This window comes from Centruroides sculpturatus, unplaced genomic scaffold, assembly GCF_000671375.1.
Source record: "Centruroides sculpturatus isolate CEXI.00-Female unplaced genomic scaffold, Cexi_2.0 scaffold435, whole genome shotgun sequence".
Taxonomy (NCBI): domain Eukaryota; kingdom Metazoa; phylum Arthropoda; class Arachnida; order Scorpiones; family Buthidae; genus Centruroides; species Centruroides sculpturatus.
The window spans coordinates 445,097-462,769 of NW_019384953.1; the positions used below are offsets into that span (position 1 = coordinate 445,097).

The 17,673-nt window shown below is 29.5% G+C and overlaps 3 protein-coding genes across 3 annotated transcripts in view; 1 reads left to right on the forward strand and 2 right to left on the reverse strand.

The window, feature by feature from the left end:
• LOC111632335 (alpha-tocopherol transfer protein-like) lies at positions 1-3,576 on the forward strand. The gene is made up of 6 exons (XM_023376744.1): positions 1-27; positions 493-580; positions 1,284-1,526; positions 2,136-2,329; positions 2,910-3,023; positions 3,159-3,576. Exons 2-6 carry the CDS (start codon positions 493-495, stop codon positions 3,510-3,512), a joined length of 993 nt encoding a protein of 330 aa, XP_023232512.1. The 5' UTR covers positions 1-27; the 3' UTR covers positions 3,513-3,576.
• Positions 3,577-10,074: 6,498 nt separating this feature from the next.
• Positions 10,075-17,673, reverse strand: part of LOC111632304 (alpha-tocopherol transfer protein-like) — a 12,497-nt gene continuing 4,898 nt past the window's right edge. The window contains exons 3-7 of the mRNA XM_023376703.1: positions 13,327-13,569; positions 13,065-13,258; positions 11,986-12,099; positions 11,505-11,717; positions 10,075-10,161 (exon numbers count right to left, since the gene is read on the reverse strand). Of these exons, the coding sequence (XP_023232471.1) occupies positions 10,075-10,161; positions 11,505-11,717; positions 11,986-12,099; positions 13,065-13,258; positions 13,327-13,569 (851 nt within the window). The remainder of the gene's footprint in view (positions 10,162-11,504; positions 11,718-11,985; positions 12,100-13,064; positions 13,259-13,326; positions 13,570-17,673) is intronic.
• On the reverse strand, positions 16,673-17,616 carry LOC111632330 (clavesin-1-like). The gene is made up of 2 exons (XM_023376732.1): positions 17,509-17,616; positions 16,673-17,240 (listed from the first exon to the last, which is right to left on the reverse strand). The coding sequence occupies exons 1-2, from the start codon at positions 17,605-17,607 to the stop codon at positions 16,887-16,889; spliced, it is 453 nt and encodes a 150-aa protein (XP_023232500.1). The 5' UTR covers positions 17,608-17,616; the 3' UTR covers positions 16,673-16,886.

Genomic DNA, 17,673 nt, shown 5'->3' on the forward strand with positions numbered 1-17,673 from the left:
CAAACCTAAAGGTTCGTTCCCTATGAAGTAAGTCTCATTTACTGATTTTTAAACAAGTATATCTTTAATTAATAATTTAATTCTAATTTTTAAATTATATTTATTAAGTTAAGTTCTTCGTATTGTTTAAGCAAACAATTCTCACTTATACGTGATTAATATCCTATGCAATATTAACTATTAGTAATAAAGTCTTATAAATTTAAATGGTTTATCCCTTTGTTTATGAAACTATAATTTGAATGACCAGCTACTAATTATGACATCGTCACAAGTCAGGACCATTTATCTCCAGACTAAGGAAGAACAGACAGACACAGACATTAGTGGAAATTTATAGATCTAAAATTTCTTAAATTTGTAGCCCAAAACTTGCTGTAAATTTAAATAATGGCATGAAGAGCGTAGCCATGTAACTTTAAAGTCACGTATAGTAATTATTAAAGTTTTAATTTTAATTTAAATAAAACATTTACCATATTTTATTATCAGATGAATATAAAAGATTCGATATTTCCGGAAGAGAAAGACGAATTTCCTTGGGACGAAAAGGCACTTATTGCTTTTAAAAAAGCTATCAGTAAGTAAATACCTCGTATGTTTTTTTTTAAATTATAATAAATGCTAATACTATAGAGTTTCTGTAATCAGACATATATCGGATCTGCCTGTGTCGGATTACTGGATTTTGTATGTAAGCACAGGAGATATAGAAGTATTTTACGTACTGGATAATAAAAAATGCACTTAGTTTATCGTATTGATCACGATTTTTGACTATTTAAACAACTGGCGAGTGACAGTATACACGTACTCTACTGTGTAGTAAATCAGATTCACTCTGTCATCTGCATGACAATGAATAATGTGACAATGTCACGTGCTCCACCCTGCGTAGTGTCGGATAACAGAGACTCTTCTGTATGTTTAAAAAACACTATTTTGTAAGGTTTCCATATCTGGTCTTGTCTTTCATCTATCTAAATCTGTTCTCGAATTTAAGGAAGGACAGACATCCGGACGGTTTTATAATTGAAATGTATCATTAATGTCAAAAATGAACATTAACATATTTTATTAATGCACAGAGTATTAGTTTTACGGGCATATTTCTATTGCTTAATGAAAGAGCAAACGGACAAATTAAATATTCATAGTAAATTTCCAGGATAATGTGAGTTTTCATAAATAAAGCAAGAAAATTAATACTTTTAAAACATTTTAACATTACAGTAATAATTTTAAAAAATATACCTAATAAACATATTTTTTATTTAAATTAGAAGATCAAAGGATTAAATGTCGTATGGATGACATTTTTCTTCTTGGATTTCTTCGCTCTAGAAAATTCGATTTGCAGAGATCACTTCAGCAACTGAAGAATTATTATAATATAAGAGTAAACTACCCTGAATATTTTAAGGATCTTCTTCCTTCCAAGTTGGAGCATGTTTTCAATTTGAATGTAGTGCAATATTTACCAAGTTCTGACCAGAATGGAAGCTATATTTATATTTTTAGATTTGGTAAGTGGGAATATTATTATTCTTTTAACACCTACAACAGAAATGATTTACGAATAACTATAATGCCACGAATAATTTAGTTTGCAAAATTTTTCAGTATAAAGTAATTGTACAGAGTAAATTTAAAAACTAGCGGAGAAAGAAGACATGAATCAGACTGAATGGAAAGAATCTATGTTAAATGAAAGGAATGCGGGTTAATATGGGAGTTGATACATGAATCTGATCACTTTCGGTGTTTTCTTTTACATTTTCTAAACGTTTTTATAGTATGTTTATTATTAATAATTATATTGTTAAGTTTTTTCTAAATTTCATTACTTGATCTTAATTCTAGCGATGGAAAGAGAAACGTTAATCACTTCTTTCCTTCAATCTCTTTCATCTGACATAAACCCTTTCAGCTCAGGCTTACTCGTGTCTACTCTTTCGGCCACAAACTATAAGAATAAATATAAATTAAATGTATGTTTAGATACCAAGTATTTTGCTTGATGTTTCGGAAAACAGATCATCTCGGGCGTTAGTAGATTCGTCCGTTGTTAATCTGTAAATATTTTGTAAAACTTACGTTTAAATTTACTTTGTTGTTTTGAATTTCTTTTACAGGCAAATGGGATACTTCTGCTGCTAGTGTGACTGATGTAATACGTGCTATAATGCTTTTTACGGACTTACAATTGAATTTTCATCGAACTCAAGTTAACAAAATCGTTTGTGTCATAGACGCAGCAGGATTAAATTTGTTACATTTCTATCATTTCTCACCCAGAGCCATCAGTGCCTTAGTAATGCTTTTGGTTGTAAGTAGCTTCTTGTGATATAAATATAACGCAAAAGTATAGATATAAATTAGCATAAAATATCAATAAATAATATTAATTGGAATAAAAGTTTGCATTCTAGTGTTAAAGAATAGAAATAACAATAATTATTTTATTCATAAAACAGGAAGACTAGTAAGTACTTCCTGTATTCGAGTAGAATAAGTACAGTAAAACCTATTTCAAACGGAACGTGAATAAAGCAGAACCTGCATAAACGGGATTAACTCTTTGGAACGGCAAGATTTTTTGTTTAAATAAAAAACCTGTTCAAAACAGAACATGCCAAAACCTAAAAAATATTCTTCATTGCGAGATTCCATTGAGTACATTTAATACAATAATTTTTTCTCTCACATATCTTATACGAAGATTCTCAACAATTCTCTGGCAATTAGAGCAAATGGGTTATAGATGTAACTTAATTTACCTGACTTTCCTGAATTTCAAAATGTCTTCTCTCACGAAACAACTACACTATCGAAAAATACGAATTCTATTTTATAGCAAAGAAACATTTGTTGTTACTTAATATTATTTCAATTATTTTCTTTAATAGAAGGATTCTTATCCCATTCGATACAAGGCATTGCATTATGTGAATATGAATGTCATAATAAAGGCTATTTTAAGTGTTTTACTTCCACTTCTACCACACAAACTCCGAAAGAGAGTAAGTAATGCGTTTTGCCATTAGATAATTTACATTTCTGAACATCAAACTTCAATACATTCTTTTTCTATACAAGTTTCAACAAATTATAAAAGTTATATAATCTTTATTATAAAAATAACGTTTAAATTACAGGTACATTTGCATTCTAATGTTGAAACTTTGCACGAATTCATCAGTCCAGATTGTCTGCCTTTAGAATTTGGAGGAAATTTGCCAAGTTTCGATCCTACTGAAGCCAATAATATGCTTAGATCTAACGAAGAATTCTTTAAAAGAAACGAAGAATACGTGAAATTGTACGAAGAAGAAACAAATAAAAATTTCAGCCAAGGTACATTTAGATACGTCGGTGAAGATTTTGAAGAAGAAAAGATTGAAAAATTTATAGAAAAATCAGAAGACAAATTTAAAAGTCATTGTGACGATCCAGAAGCTTTTTTAGCTTGTATGCAAGAAGATTCCGAACTTGAAATGACTCGTCTTTAAATCAGTTTTGACTTATGTATCCAAGTAATAGATAGTTACTTACTACTTCTATTTGTAAAATAATCTCTAGAAATAAAACACTAGAATAATAAATAACTTTCTATTTATTAAAATAATATAATAGACGATTAGTTCATTAATAGGCTATAAGTAAGTATTGCAAATTGCAAACTATAAGACTTGTTTCTAAGGTGTGTGTAAAAAGGATATATAAAGAAAAGGTAATATTTATTTATTTATCTTGAGTTTTTTGCGTTTTCTATTATTCGGATTTATAATTAATTTAAAAATGTACTTATAAAGCTTAAAAATTTAAAAGCTTATAAAGTTTTTTACCGCCATATTCATCTATATAACAATAAAATTTTACAGTTAATTTAATGAGCTAATTGAAAAATTTTAACTGATACTAGTTAATCACGCCGCTAATGTAACATGATGTACTGTGTACTTGATGGCGGCGGTGTATGTAACTCACATATAACTTTTACCTTTCTGTCTATTCCAGTAATAAAAAGTACGGTTTCCCATTAGAAATAGCTTATAATTTTAACTTTAAAATAATCTTTACCTTAGACCTAGACAATAAGATCAAAGGTACGGTACATCTGGTTGTGAAATTTCCTGTCTTTTCATTTCTGGGGTCAAAAATATGTGTTTCCATTTAAAAAAAACAGACTTGACCTCCAAATCACCTTTAAGGTCAAGGTCAAGGTCACATCTGAGGTCACCAATTGATTTGTCCCTCGACAACCTACAACTTTTGTCTATATTTTTTCCTAAATAATAAGATCCAATTAAGTTATTTCAATGTCTGAAGATAAAAAATACATCTTGTATAATAATACACCTTGTATAATAGATTTAACAACCAGCATGCGTTAATTAAACAAAAAATTTAAAAAATTAAGAAATACATTTTAAAAGGTTAAATATAACCTAACTGACGAAACCGGATGCACCTCAATTTTTATCTTCTCGTATAAGAATCGTTTAATTTAAACACTAACTATACCAGGATTTTTTAATAAATATTAAACGCTAGAATTTAATTAATATAAGTAAGAATTTTTTTATAAAACTAAGCTATACATTTTATGTGCTACTTTATATATCCGTCACGTACACCTAAATAATATACATTAAAAAATTTTATGATATGAATGGCCTTCGAGTCACCTTAGACGTAACTATAACACAAAACAATAAAAAATGTCTTAAAATTTAAATTTTTCAATCTTACAAAACGTCTAGTGTTACAGGTAAATCGTAGATACAAAAGATTTTAAACGTAAAATATCACTTTTATTGAGTAATTCCTCTTCTTTGTTTGTAGGAATTTAAAATATATAATGCTTAACAATGTATAATTCTATACCACACAAAATCAATATAAAAGTAGACTTTTGTAATACTAATACATCGTTTTATTAACGTTTGGAGTGGCACGATTTTTTGTGCATTCTCTTTAAAGCTTAATAAGTACTGTGCTTTTTCTAAAATAATTCTAAAATTTAACATACTAGCTTGTGTATAAGGGGCATTTATGGTATTAAGTTTCGGTAGTGAAAGATGGGATGAGAAAATAGAGAGGGTTGCGTCATATCTGGAAAGGTGTCAGACTCGTTATTAGCATTTCTATTTAAATAAAATTCAACTTTATAAATTAAGATTTTTTGTCATTTTATAATAATTAGTAATGTAAAAAGTTTAATAAGCGTAGTAAAGTATTTTTTGAGTTATTTACATTTATCATTTATACTAGACATAACTTCAAAATTTTTATTTGTATTTATTTTCAGTTGATTTTGTAAGTTTGAATATTTTGTAATATATTTACAACGTAATAACAGATTGTCATAGCAAATTTTTTGAATATTTAATATTCCAAAATGTATTAAATAAAACATAACTTATGTTCTCTTTTTAATGTAATTTATGAACGTTAAAATATTGCATTTATAGCTTAACTTTTTTAATTATCGATTTAATATTAATTACTAAAAAACAGGTTACAATTATCTCGATCATATAAATGATAACGGTTCAAGAACGTTCCGTCCTAACTTGTTCTAAGATTGATGACGTAAAGGGGGTTGGAGAAATGACGTCTTCACGAAACTCGCCCTTTATTATACTGGCAAGATTTGTGGTATGTATATTGTGAACGGCCTTGTCCATCATTTAATTGATCAACAGAAATCCATTAACCGAAAGATACGTTAAATTACAATCACTTTTCTATTAGATATTACAACTGACTAAATATCTTCAATTTTGTATTTTATATAAGAACCCATCGTTAATAGAAAGGTGAGTAAATTCGTATAATGTTTGTAGTTTAAGCTTTTTACTTTCTCCTCTGCTTTAAACAACGGGGGGGGAAATGAAATCGGTCAATATAATGACCTCTCCCCAAGATTTTTACATTTTCGGGGTCAAGAGACCTTGAAACGTCCAGTATTGAAAACGTAAAAAAATAAAAATAGCGTTTATTTGCCTGCATTTACGGATGCGTGTGGGGGTGGTCAGGATTTTGTTCACCCCATTGAACCTTAATAACTCACGTGTTTTTTTGGATGCGTGATTTATGGATGCGTGTGGGGGTGGACAGGATTTTGTTCTTCCCCTTGAACCTTAATAACTCACGTGTTTTTTGGATGCGTGATTTATGGATGCGTGTGGGAGTGGTCAGGATTTTGTTCACCCCCTTGAACGTTAATAACTCACGTGTTTTTTGGATGCGTGATTTATGGATGCGTGTGGGGGTGGTCAGGATTTTGTTCTTTCCCTTGAACCTTAATAACTCACGTGTTTTTTGTCAAAGGTTTTTGAAATTTGACAGGAATATTTGTATATTATCGGCAATGATGTTATTAAACTTTAATGGTTCAAGGTCTAGGGGATAAGAAGGTAGAGGACGGTCCTGTGTCGTATTTTTAGTAAGGTCGGACTGAATTTTACTCGTTATTCGCACTTCCATTTTGTCTACTAAAACTGTTGCTCGTATGCGTTACGGGAAATGAAATAAAGTACCAAATTCACCAATATAGCGGTATAATATGTTAATTAATATAAAAACTGTAAAGAACAGTAAAGAATTACTTTAACAGATAACTAACGTTTAATACTTCTGCTGTTTACATAAAGACATTTAACGTTTTGATATATAAAAATATAAATACACGAGTAACAGTTACTAATTTTAAAACAAATGTAACTTTCATTACAATTAGCATTTTAATTTTATAATTAATATATAATAATGTAATGCGTATTTCCTTTATGGTTTACGTAAATAATTCTCATTTGTATGTGATCAATACAATATGCCACGTTAAATATTATTAATAAAGTATTATATATGAATATAGGTCATTACGTATAATGTCTTTATAAATTTATCTTAAGAAATCTTTATGTAACAAGAATGAAAAAGTAGTTTAATTCGAGTTTATCTACTTCAAAATAAAATAAAATAATAACAATTTCCTTTGTATATGACTTGTTAAATATGTACGTTAAGATCGAAGCCAACTGATTATACATGCAATTGTAATAATTTTTAACGTTTAATTTTCAAATTATTTAAAGTTTTATATGGTATAATGCAACGAAGAAAACATTTTAATGATATATTTTTTTATTTCAATTAGAAGATCAAGGGATTAAATGTCGCATGGATGACATTTTTCTTCTGGGTTTTCTTCATGCTAGAAAATTCGACTTGCAAAGATCACTTCAGCTGCTTAAGAATTATTATAACATAAGAGTAAACTATCCTCAATACTTTAAGGATCTTCTTCCTTTCAAGTTGGAGCATGCTTTGAACATGAATGTTTTGCAATTCCTTCCAAATCCTGACAAGGATGGAAGTTATATTTATACTTTTCGATTTGACAAGTAGGGATTATATTAAAGTAAAATAAATAATTGTTTTGTTTAATTTATAATTTGTTAGACTGTATTTTTGAATATTTAATATTCCAAAATGTATTAAATAAAACATAACTTATGTTCTCTTTTTAATGTAATTTATGAACGTTAAAATATTGCATTTATAGCTTAACTTTTTTAATTATCGATTTAATATTAATTACTAAAAAACAGGTTACAATTATCTCGATCATATAAATGATAACGGTTCAAGAACGTTCCGTCNTCAAGTTGGAGCATGCTTTGAACATGAATGTTTAGCAATTCCTTCCAAATCCTGACAAGGATGGAAGTTATATTTATACTTTTCGATTTGACAAATAGGGATTATATTAAAGTAAAATAAACAATTGTTTTGTTTAATTTATAATTTGTTAGACTGTAAACGTATCAGTAAATAACGTTGAAATTTCTTATTTTATTATCAAAATTATCAAAGCTGTGTTTATACTTTATTTCTCTTTAGTCAATTGGGATACTTCTATTCCAAATATAAACGATGTATGGCGTTGTACATTGCTTTTCGTGGACTTTCAATTGAATTTTCATCGAACACAAGTTAAGAAAATCGTTTGTATCATAGACACAGTAGGAATGAATTTGTCACATTTTTATCATTTCTCACCCAGAGCCATAAAGCGCCTTAATAATGCTTATTCCTGTGAGTAAATTGTGATATAAACGTAAACATAATATGTATTGATAGATATAATCTAATATAAAATATTACCATAATTATGATACAGAATAATAAACATCTCGTCTGCATTTTTTTGAATTCATAAGAGTAATAATAGACAAGGTATACAGTGTTATTTTATTAATGCAATAATCAGACCTTTAATGTGATCAGCAATAAAAAGGGATAGATAAGAGATTAAAGCATTATAAATATTGTTTAAAATGATATTTTATATAAATGTTTTAAATTATTATTATTTTTTTCACAGATTCTTATCCTATGCGATACAAAGCTATACATTATGTGAACATGAATGTCATAATAACTGTTTTAAGTGTTTTACAGCCACTTTTACCTGAAAAACTCCGGAAAAGAGTAAGTAATGGCAATTTTCTTATTAATTTATGAACGTAGAATAATGTATTTAACAGTTTATCTAATTATATTCTATATCATTTTACTTTGTTATGTTGTATATTTTTGATTATAAAACTTTAAGAAATTTAAAAAAAATGTTTCACTTTATTCTTTTATTTCTCAATTTACTTACTAAATTTTTAATAGTTTATTCATTGCAAATTAACCGAATGTGTCCTAACCTTTAATTCGTTAAATTTCTTTTAAACTTTGTCTTTAAATGCGAAAATTATACCACTAACAATTGTTCAGTAGCTGACTCATTTGTTATTCGTAACTAAACAATTATTATTGTTTTATATCCAATTCAATTTATTTTGTTTTATTATGACAAACAACAGTTTTATTGCCTGAAAAATAGAGCCTGATATAATTTTTTTAGGTGTCGTGATTCAATGTTTCCAATGTCAGCTCTTATATTTAAATAAATGTGTTCCTTTTTGTGAAATAATATCACCATTGCTCTCTAGCTTTTACGGGTAAAGATAAATGACCAAACTGACCAGTAGAGTGCTATACAGTTGAAACTCCCTATAACACTGTTGATTTTTCCGTTTTATATGAATTCCATGTTGTACGAGTCACTTAGATTTTACAAATATGTGAGCTATTCCCAACCGGGCACACGTATTTGTAAAACTTAAGTGACTCATACAACATGGAATTCATATAAAACGGAAAAATCAACAGTGTTATATAGGGATCGACTGTAATATGATACTTTAAAAATTGTAAAAAAAAGTAGAAAGTAATAGTTTAACTTATAATTAACATTCAATACTTCTACTGTTTAGGTTAAGGCGTTTGACTTTACTTTACGTCCTTAATATAAACAGGTAAAAATGTATACAAATATAAGCCATTGACTATCGTTTGCAATTGTACAAAGATAAATTAATATTAAACACTGGGTAAAAGTTACGTTAATTTTGTAATAAAAAACAATGTTAATAATTCGTATAATTCACTTTAAATACTTCATTTAAAAAATTTAACAATGAAACAATTTTCTCAACAATGTTTTGATTCTTATTATTAAATATACAATATGGAAGACAATGAAGATGGTTTTGTGTATTGTAAAAACTTTATTTAACAATTATTTCGGAATTTATCGTTAACAATTTCATAGGGTTCTGATGTTTCCGTTGATACGTATAATTTTCTACAATAGTTCAATGCACTGATGTACTGTACTGTACAGTACGCCTTCATCTGATATTGGACTAGGAACTCAAATTCAATGCCTGTTGATACAGTTACGTGATTGATTTTGCATTCATTACGACAGGTTTGATAGCTAATTAGCAATAAATTTATCACAAATTACACGCTTCATCTGCCCTAGGCCACGAGAAATCTCGGCTTCAATAAGTTTGCATTATATAGTGTATAATAAGTGGAAATTTTATCAATAGAAGATTTTACGGTTTCTTCAGTTCCATTAAAATACATCCTTACAAATACCCGTAATGTTCACTACTGAAATATTATCTAATTTCTTCGTTGTATTAATTCAATTACATATCACACGTCGTCGCTATAAACAACACCATTACATAACATGAACACCGGTTTCCATTCTATTGATAGATCCAAACCTAAGTCCTCATCCTGGAAAGTGAAACGACACTTTCGGTCCAATCATAACAATTCCCAAACTAACAGGAGCCAATCAGTAACAAGATTGAAATCTTTTTTTTTTCTAGTTGGCTATTGTTAGTCTGGAAACTGTTGCATTTAACCATGGGCGTAGCGAGGGGGGAGCCTGGGTGGGCACGGCCCTCCCCAGTGAACCTGAAAATCCTGGTGCCCCCCAGAAAATCACAGCTGAAAAAGTGTTAAGCCGATTTGGAAACAACAAAAAACTTAAAGCTAAAAATATTGAATACAATAGAGCCTCGATTATCCGACCCAATTGGGGACTGGGGTTGGTCGGATAATTGAAAAGTCGGATAACCGAAAAGTATGAAAAAATCCATTATTAGTGTAGTATATTATTATATCCCATGTAACTAGTATATTAGTATATCGCTATTAACCTACTTCGCGTTGAATTTTCATCGATGTTAAGCCTAACAAAAATTTTTTAAAATAATAATCGTCGCTATTGTATCGTTAAAAATTAGAAAATTAAGCCTCGTTTAAATACTGGCTCCCTTTCATGGTCGAATGAGTGTTGCCAGCTAAAACACGTAAAAATAATATTAAAGTAGCCAAGACATAGCCAAATATTGTAGCGCCACATCACTAGCGGACATTTGAAATTTGCCGACTGGGAGGGTCGGTTAACCGAGGTGACGGTTAATCGGAGGTCGGATAATCGAGGCTCTACTGTACTAATAAAAAAAAAGGTCCACTGTGCCCAATGTTATGAATAATTTGAAATAATTTAATTTTGTGTTAGGTTGGCCTCTACTAGGCCCCCACAACAAAACTCTGGCTACGCCCATGCATCTAACTATTAACTAATGTATAAACTTTAATTTTAGTTATACAGATTATTATGCAATTCTATATCTAATTGTATTATTATTATTATTATTATTATTATTAAATATGCCCCATTTAAAGTAAGTTTCTAACTGAAATTTTCGTTAACTTGTAAATCCTTCTTTATACGTTAAACTTTAAACATCAACTTTCTGTTATAGTTTATCATAATGATGGCAATTATAGAGCAATTATTTATTATGTAATTTTAGTTAATAAAACTTACATTCAATCCTAAACTCAGGTTTTAGAGATTTTTTTACAAATAGAAGCAATAACTAATTAATTAGTACCTACTTTTGTTTACATAAGTCAAAACTGATTTAAAGATGTGTAATTTCAAATTCAGAATCTTCTTTTAAAGCAGCCAAGAATGCTTCTGGGTTATCAGTATGACATTTAAATTTTTCTTCTGATTTTTCTATAAATTTTTTAATCTTCTCATCTTCTAAGTCTTCACCGACGTATCTAAATCTGCCTTGGCTGAAATTTTTATTTGTTTCTTCTTCGTACAATTTCACGTATTCTTCGTTTGTTCGGAAGAATTCTTCGTTAGATCTAAGCATGTTATTGGCTTCAGTAGGATCGAAACTCGGTAAATTACCTCCTAATTCCAAAGGCAGACAATCTGGACTGATGAATTCGTGCAAAGTATCCACATCCGAATGCAAATGTACCTGTAATTTGAATTTTATTTTCATAAATTATTTTATTGACCAGGTGTATACAAACAATAAAGTAAGTTATGTAAAGTTAAAATGGATAGAACATTAAAAATTAAGTAAAAATGTAACTGCTTGTGAGTAAATTGAGAAATAGAAGACTACATTAAAAAAGTTTAACAACCTGTTAAAATTTGGGGTTGAAAAAATATATAACACGTTATAAAATAACATATATATTCTTTTATGTTTATAAATTAATAAGAAAATTGCCATTACTTACCCTCTTCCGGAGTTTGTCTGGTAGAAGTGGAAGTAAAATACTTAAAATAGCTTTTATTACGACATTCATGTTTACATAATGTATCGCCTTGTATCGCATTTGATAAGAATCTTTCTGTTTTAAAAATATTTAAAGCATAATTAAAATGTTTATAATGTCAGCAGTAATTGTCTTTAAAGAGAATTTCTTTATTATAAAGTAGTTAAATTAGCCTATATATTCAGTGTATAAAAATCTGTATATATAATATAGGTCTATTATATAATTGTTGGGCTGCAATTTAAAAACTTGTAGACCATAAATTCCCACTGTCGTTTGTCTGTCCGTCCGTCTGTCTTTCCTTAATATCGACAAAGAAGTTAGTTAGATAAATACGTGACCTAACGTGAAAACCTTAAGAGTGGAAGGCCAGAATTATTTGAAAATGTGCTAAAAATAAAAAATAAATAAAGCTGTTATTTTTCACCTTCAAAACAAGTACATTTTATTATAAAGATTTTCCTCTTCACCGCGTCGTTCGGGAGATATTTCACTTTTCAGCTTAAATGTCTATTCCTATATAATTAATTAACGTTTATTCAGTATATTATATAGTATATTCCGTCCATTCCGTCCATAGTATATTCCGTTCAGTATATTATATAGCAATTCGTCCATTAGTTGATCAGAATGGCGCCGTATTAGCGAAATGACGGATAACTGAAAGTGAACATTCCTAAATCCTCCATAAACTGGAAAACAGTATGTATGACATTAACATTTTCATAAAAACGGTAACGCATGGACATAATGCAGGATATGCCGGATAGTTGAGCAAGAGAATTCTAAAGGATTCACTAATTCTATTAGAATTTTTGCTTCTCTTTTTAGTGAATAACGCCATTATCATTTCTAATAGTAACAAAATAGCCTGATACACCTTATGTATTATTATTTTTAATAATAAATCAAAAAATTTAGACACGAAGTTGTGTACCCATCGGTACTATTTACCTGATAATATATATTATTAATTTATATTTACATGTTATCACTATGTATACGTAGATATATATATCTCAAGAATGTACAGTACTTACAAGAATAAGCATTACTAAAGAACTTATGGCTCTGGGTGATAAATGATAGAAATGTGACAAATTCATTCCTCCTGTGTCTATAACACAAACGATTTTCTTAGCTTGAGTTCGATGAAAATTCAATTGTAAGTCCATGTAAAGCAATACACAACGCCATACATCGGTTACACTTGAAACAGAAGGATCCCAATTGACTGAAAGAAAATATAAAGAATAGAATCATAGTTTTGGTAAATTAAATAATAAATAGATTTCTACTTACCAACTCGAAAAAGGTAAATATAACATCCATCTTGGTCAAGATTCGGAAGAAATTGCAAAATCTTCAGGTTCAAAGCATGCTCCAACTTGGAGGGAAGAAGATCCTTAGAGTATTGTGGATAATTTACTCTCACGTTATAGTAATTCTTGAGCAGCTGAAGCGATCTCTGCAAGTCAAATTTTCTAGCACGAAGAAAACCCAGAAGAAAAATGTCATCCATACGACATTTAATCCCTTGATCTTCTAATTTAAATAATAGGGAAAACATATATTTATTCGATACGTTTTTAAAATTAGTATTAAAATGCTTTAAAAATATCGTATTTATATTTTTAAATGTTCCTATACGTTAGTATAAAAGCGGATGAAAATTTCTTTGATTTCTATGAAATATAAATGAATAATTTTACTTAATAGAAAACGAAATTAATCTCCATTATACGTTGGATTAACTTTAATCTCGTATAATTAAATTTATGTTATATAGTTCAGTTACAAAGAATGGCCTCTTAGCTCATCCACCTCTACCCTTCGCTCACTTTCACGTAGTGGAGCATGTTAAGTCGAGCGTCGACGAAAAAACGAACGTAAAGGGGACCCCTTGCAGGGTCCCCTTTACGTTCGTTTTTTCGTCGACGCTCCCTTGTAGTTCTCCTCCACAAGGGAGCACCCGTAAAGGGGACCCTGCAAGGTTTACCCTTTACGGTGCCACAGTGGAGAAGGGCCACAAGGGCTTTACAGTGCTACAGTGGAGGAGGGCTAATACTTTAGTGCCACAGTGGAGGAGGGTTTTCCGGAATAGGCTGCCGTAGGAGGCGTGGCGGTATCTGTAAATAGCAGACGACCATCTGTCGCTTAAGGCCTGTAGTAAGTCTCTAGGAGCCCAGGTGCTAGGCCATTGCCAAATCCTTGCTAAGCCAGGTACCTCAGTCCAGGTTAGAAAAAATGGGAAGATTGGTGTCTGGTTGGCGGCCGACTGTAAAAACCCCAGCCAAATCTTTTTTTATGAAATGTCTGATGCCACTTTGAGATGTGATGTGATAATACTAGGATGTACGATATGATAGAGTGCTTATTAACAAAATACAGTGTTAAAGATTTATTCTTTAATGTTAAAAATAACATTAATTTATAGGGGTAGGAACCACTACGAGCCTTTTATAAACTCTAGAAAAGTGTAAAGAATGTTTTTGTAAGAATAAATAAATATTTTCTTAAAAATTTTTAATTATTGTAATTAGAAATGTAAAATATATATTAAAAATAGTAAATTTCATATTAGAGGTAACATATATGTGGATTAATTTTCTTTCTTTTATCTTATATAATCATTAAAAATTGTTATTATGTCCGAGTTTAAACTAACAAACCTGATTATATAACAAAAACATTGGAGAAATAGTAACCTATTTCTTCTTTTTTTTACCTTGCCAGAGAAATCCGGTTTCTTTTTATGTCACGTTATATAATTATATAAAATTTGATAAAAGAAATAAATCTTTATACTGCATTAAAAAAAAACTCTTAATGCTAACAACAAGTAAAATCTTCATTAAGTCTGACTGTACTCATATCACAACCTCTATCTCTCCACCCCCTTGATCTTTAATTACCGAAATTTAACAAAGTTAATCTCCTAAATCCCCAAACCCCATGCAAAATTTGATAAAATTTTGACAAAAATTATTATTAAGGTTCGAAAACTCATACTTTTCCTCTGTTATATGTATAACAGAGCAGGGACAGTAAAGGTTAAAGTAAATAAAAGTGTTTAATACGTGACCTAACGTGAAAACCTTAAGAGTGGAAGGCCAGAATTATTTGAAAATGTGCTAAAAATAAAAAATAAATAAAGCTGTTATTTTTCACCTTCAAAACAAGTACATTTTATTATAAAGATTTTCCTCTTCACCGCGTCGTTCGGGAGATATTTCACTTTTCAGCTTAAATGTCTATTCCTATATAATTAATTAACGTTTATTCAGTATATTATATAGTATATTCCGTCCATTCCGTCCATAGTATATTCCGTTCAGTATATTATATAGCAATTCGTCCATTAGTTGATCAGAATGGCGCCGTATTAGCGAAATGACGGATAACTGAAAGTGAACATTCCTAAATCCTCCATAAACTGGAAAACAGTATGTATGACATTAACATTTTCATAAAAACGGTAACGCATGGACATAATGCAGGATATGCCGGATAGTTGAGCAAGAGAATTCTAAAGGATTCACTAATTCTATTAGAATTTTTGCTTCTCTTTTTAGTGAATAACGCCATTATCATTTCTAATAGTAACAAAATAGCCTGATACACCTTATGTATTATTATTTTTAATAATAAATCAAAAAATTTAGACACGAAGTTGTGTACCCATCGGTACTATTTACCTGATAATATATATTATTAATTTATATTTACATGTTATCACTATGTATACGTAGATATATATATCTCAAGAATGTACAGTACTTACAAGAATAAGCATTACTAAAGAACTTATGGCTCTGGGTGATAAATGATAGAAATGTGACAAATTCATTCCTCCTGTGTCTATAACACAAACGATTTTCTTAGCTTGAGTTCGATGAAAATTCAATTGTAAGTCCATGTAAAGCAATACACAACGCCATACATCGGTTACACTTGAAACAGAAGGATCCCAATTGACTGAAAGAAAATATAAAGAATAGAATCATAGTTTTGGTAAATTAAATAATAAATAGATTTCTACTTACCAACTCGAAAAAGGTAAATNGAGGGTCGGTTAACCGAGGTGACGGTTAATCGGAGGTCGGATAATCGAGGCTCTACTGTACTAATAAAAAAAAAGGTCCACTGTGCCCAATGTTACGAATAATTTGAAATAATTTAATTTTGTGTTAGGTTGGCCTCTACTAGTCCCCCACAACAAAACTCTGGCTACGCCCATGCATCTAACTATTAACTAATGTATAAACTTTAATTTTAGTTATATAGATTATTATGCAATTCTATATCTAATTGTATTATTATTATTGTGTTGGATTTAGTGGGTAATACTCGGTTTAAACCGGTGGCTGTGTACTATGCCGGATCAGAGTCAAGGCATAGCAACCAAAACTAATTAAATAAGTGTGTCAGTGTCAGTGTCTGTATTCAGGAATTTCCTAACAATATGACATGTATTCAATATAGTGGCCTTCTGTAGTGTGATGTATGNGAGAACTGTTAGATTTAACTATTAACTAATGTATAAACTTTAATTTTAGTTATATAGATTATTATGCAATTCTATATCTAGTTGTATTATTATTATTAAATATAGCCTATTTAAAGAAAGTTCCTAACTAAAATTTTCGTTAAGTTGTAAATTCTTCCTTGTCTGTTAAGATTCAAACTTTCTGTGACCGTTTATCATAATGATGGCAATTACAGAGAAATCATTTATTATGTAATTTTAGTTAATAAAACTTACATTCAATCCTAAACATAGGTTTTAGAGATTGTTTTACAAATGGAAGCAGTATCTGATTAACTAGTACCTACTTTTGTTTACATAAGTCAAAACTGATTTAAAAATGTGTAATTTCAAATTCAGAATCTTCTTTTAAAGCAGCCAAGAATGCTTCTGGGTTATCAGTATGACATTTAAATTTTTCTTCTGATTTTTCTATAAATTTTTTAATCTTCTCATCTTCTAAATCTTCACCGACGTATCTAAATGTACCTTGGCTGAAATTTTTATTTGTTTCTTCTTCGTACAATTTCACGTATTCTTCGTTTGTTCGGAAGAATTCTTCGTTAGATCTAAGCATGTTATTGGCTTCAGTAGGATCGAAACTCGGTAAATTACCTCCTAATTCCAAAGGCAGACAATCTGGACTGATGAATTCGTGTAAAGTACCCACATCCGAATGCAAATGTACCTGTAATTTGAATTTTATTTTCATAAATTATTTTATTGACCAGGTGTATACAAACAATAAAGTAAGTTATGTAAAGTTAAAATGGATAGAATATTAAAAACTATGTAAAAACGTAACTGCTTGTGAGTAAATTGAGAAATAGAAGACTACATTAAAAAAGTTTAACAACCTGTTAAAATTTGGGGTTGAAAAAATATATAACACGTTATAAAATAACATATATATTCTTTTATGTTTATAAATTAATAAGAAAATTGCCATTACTTACCCTCTTCCGGAGTTTGTCTGGTAGAAGTGGAAGTAAAATACTTAAAATAGCTTTTATTACGACATTCATGTTTACATAATGTATCGCCTTGTATCGCATTTGATAAGAATCTTTCTGTTTTAAAAATATTTAAAGCATAATTAAAATGTTTATAATGTCAGCAGT

Bases quoted from the DNA above. Each gene is read 5' to 3' on its own strand.
- LOC111632335 (XM_023376744.1), top strand. From the start codon at position 493: ATGAATATAAAAGATTCGATATTTCCGGAAGAGAAAGACGAATTTCCT. The intron at 581-1,283 runs GTAAGTAAATAC...TATTTAAATTAG, and splicing joins TGCTTTTAAAAAAGCTATCA to AAGATCAAAGGATTAAATGT. The intron at 3,024-3,158 runs GTAAGTAATGCG...TTTAAATTACAG, and splicing joins CACACAAACTCCGAAAGAGA to GTACATTTGCATTCTAATGT.
- LOC111632330 (XM_023376732.1), bottom strand. From the start codon at position 17,607: ATGCGATACAAGGCGATACATTATGTAAACATGAATGTCGTAATAAAA. The intron at 17,241-17,508 runs GTAAGTAATGGC...TTCAAATTACAG, and splicing joins CAGACAAACTCCGGAAGAGG to GTACATTTGCATTCGGATGT.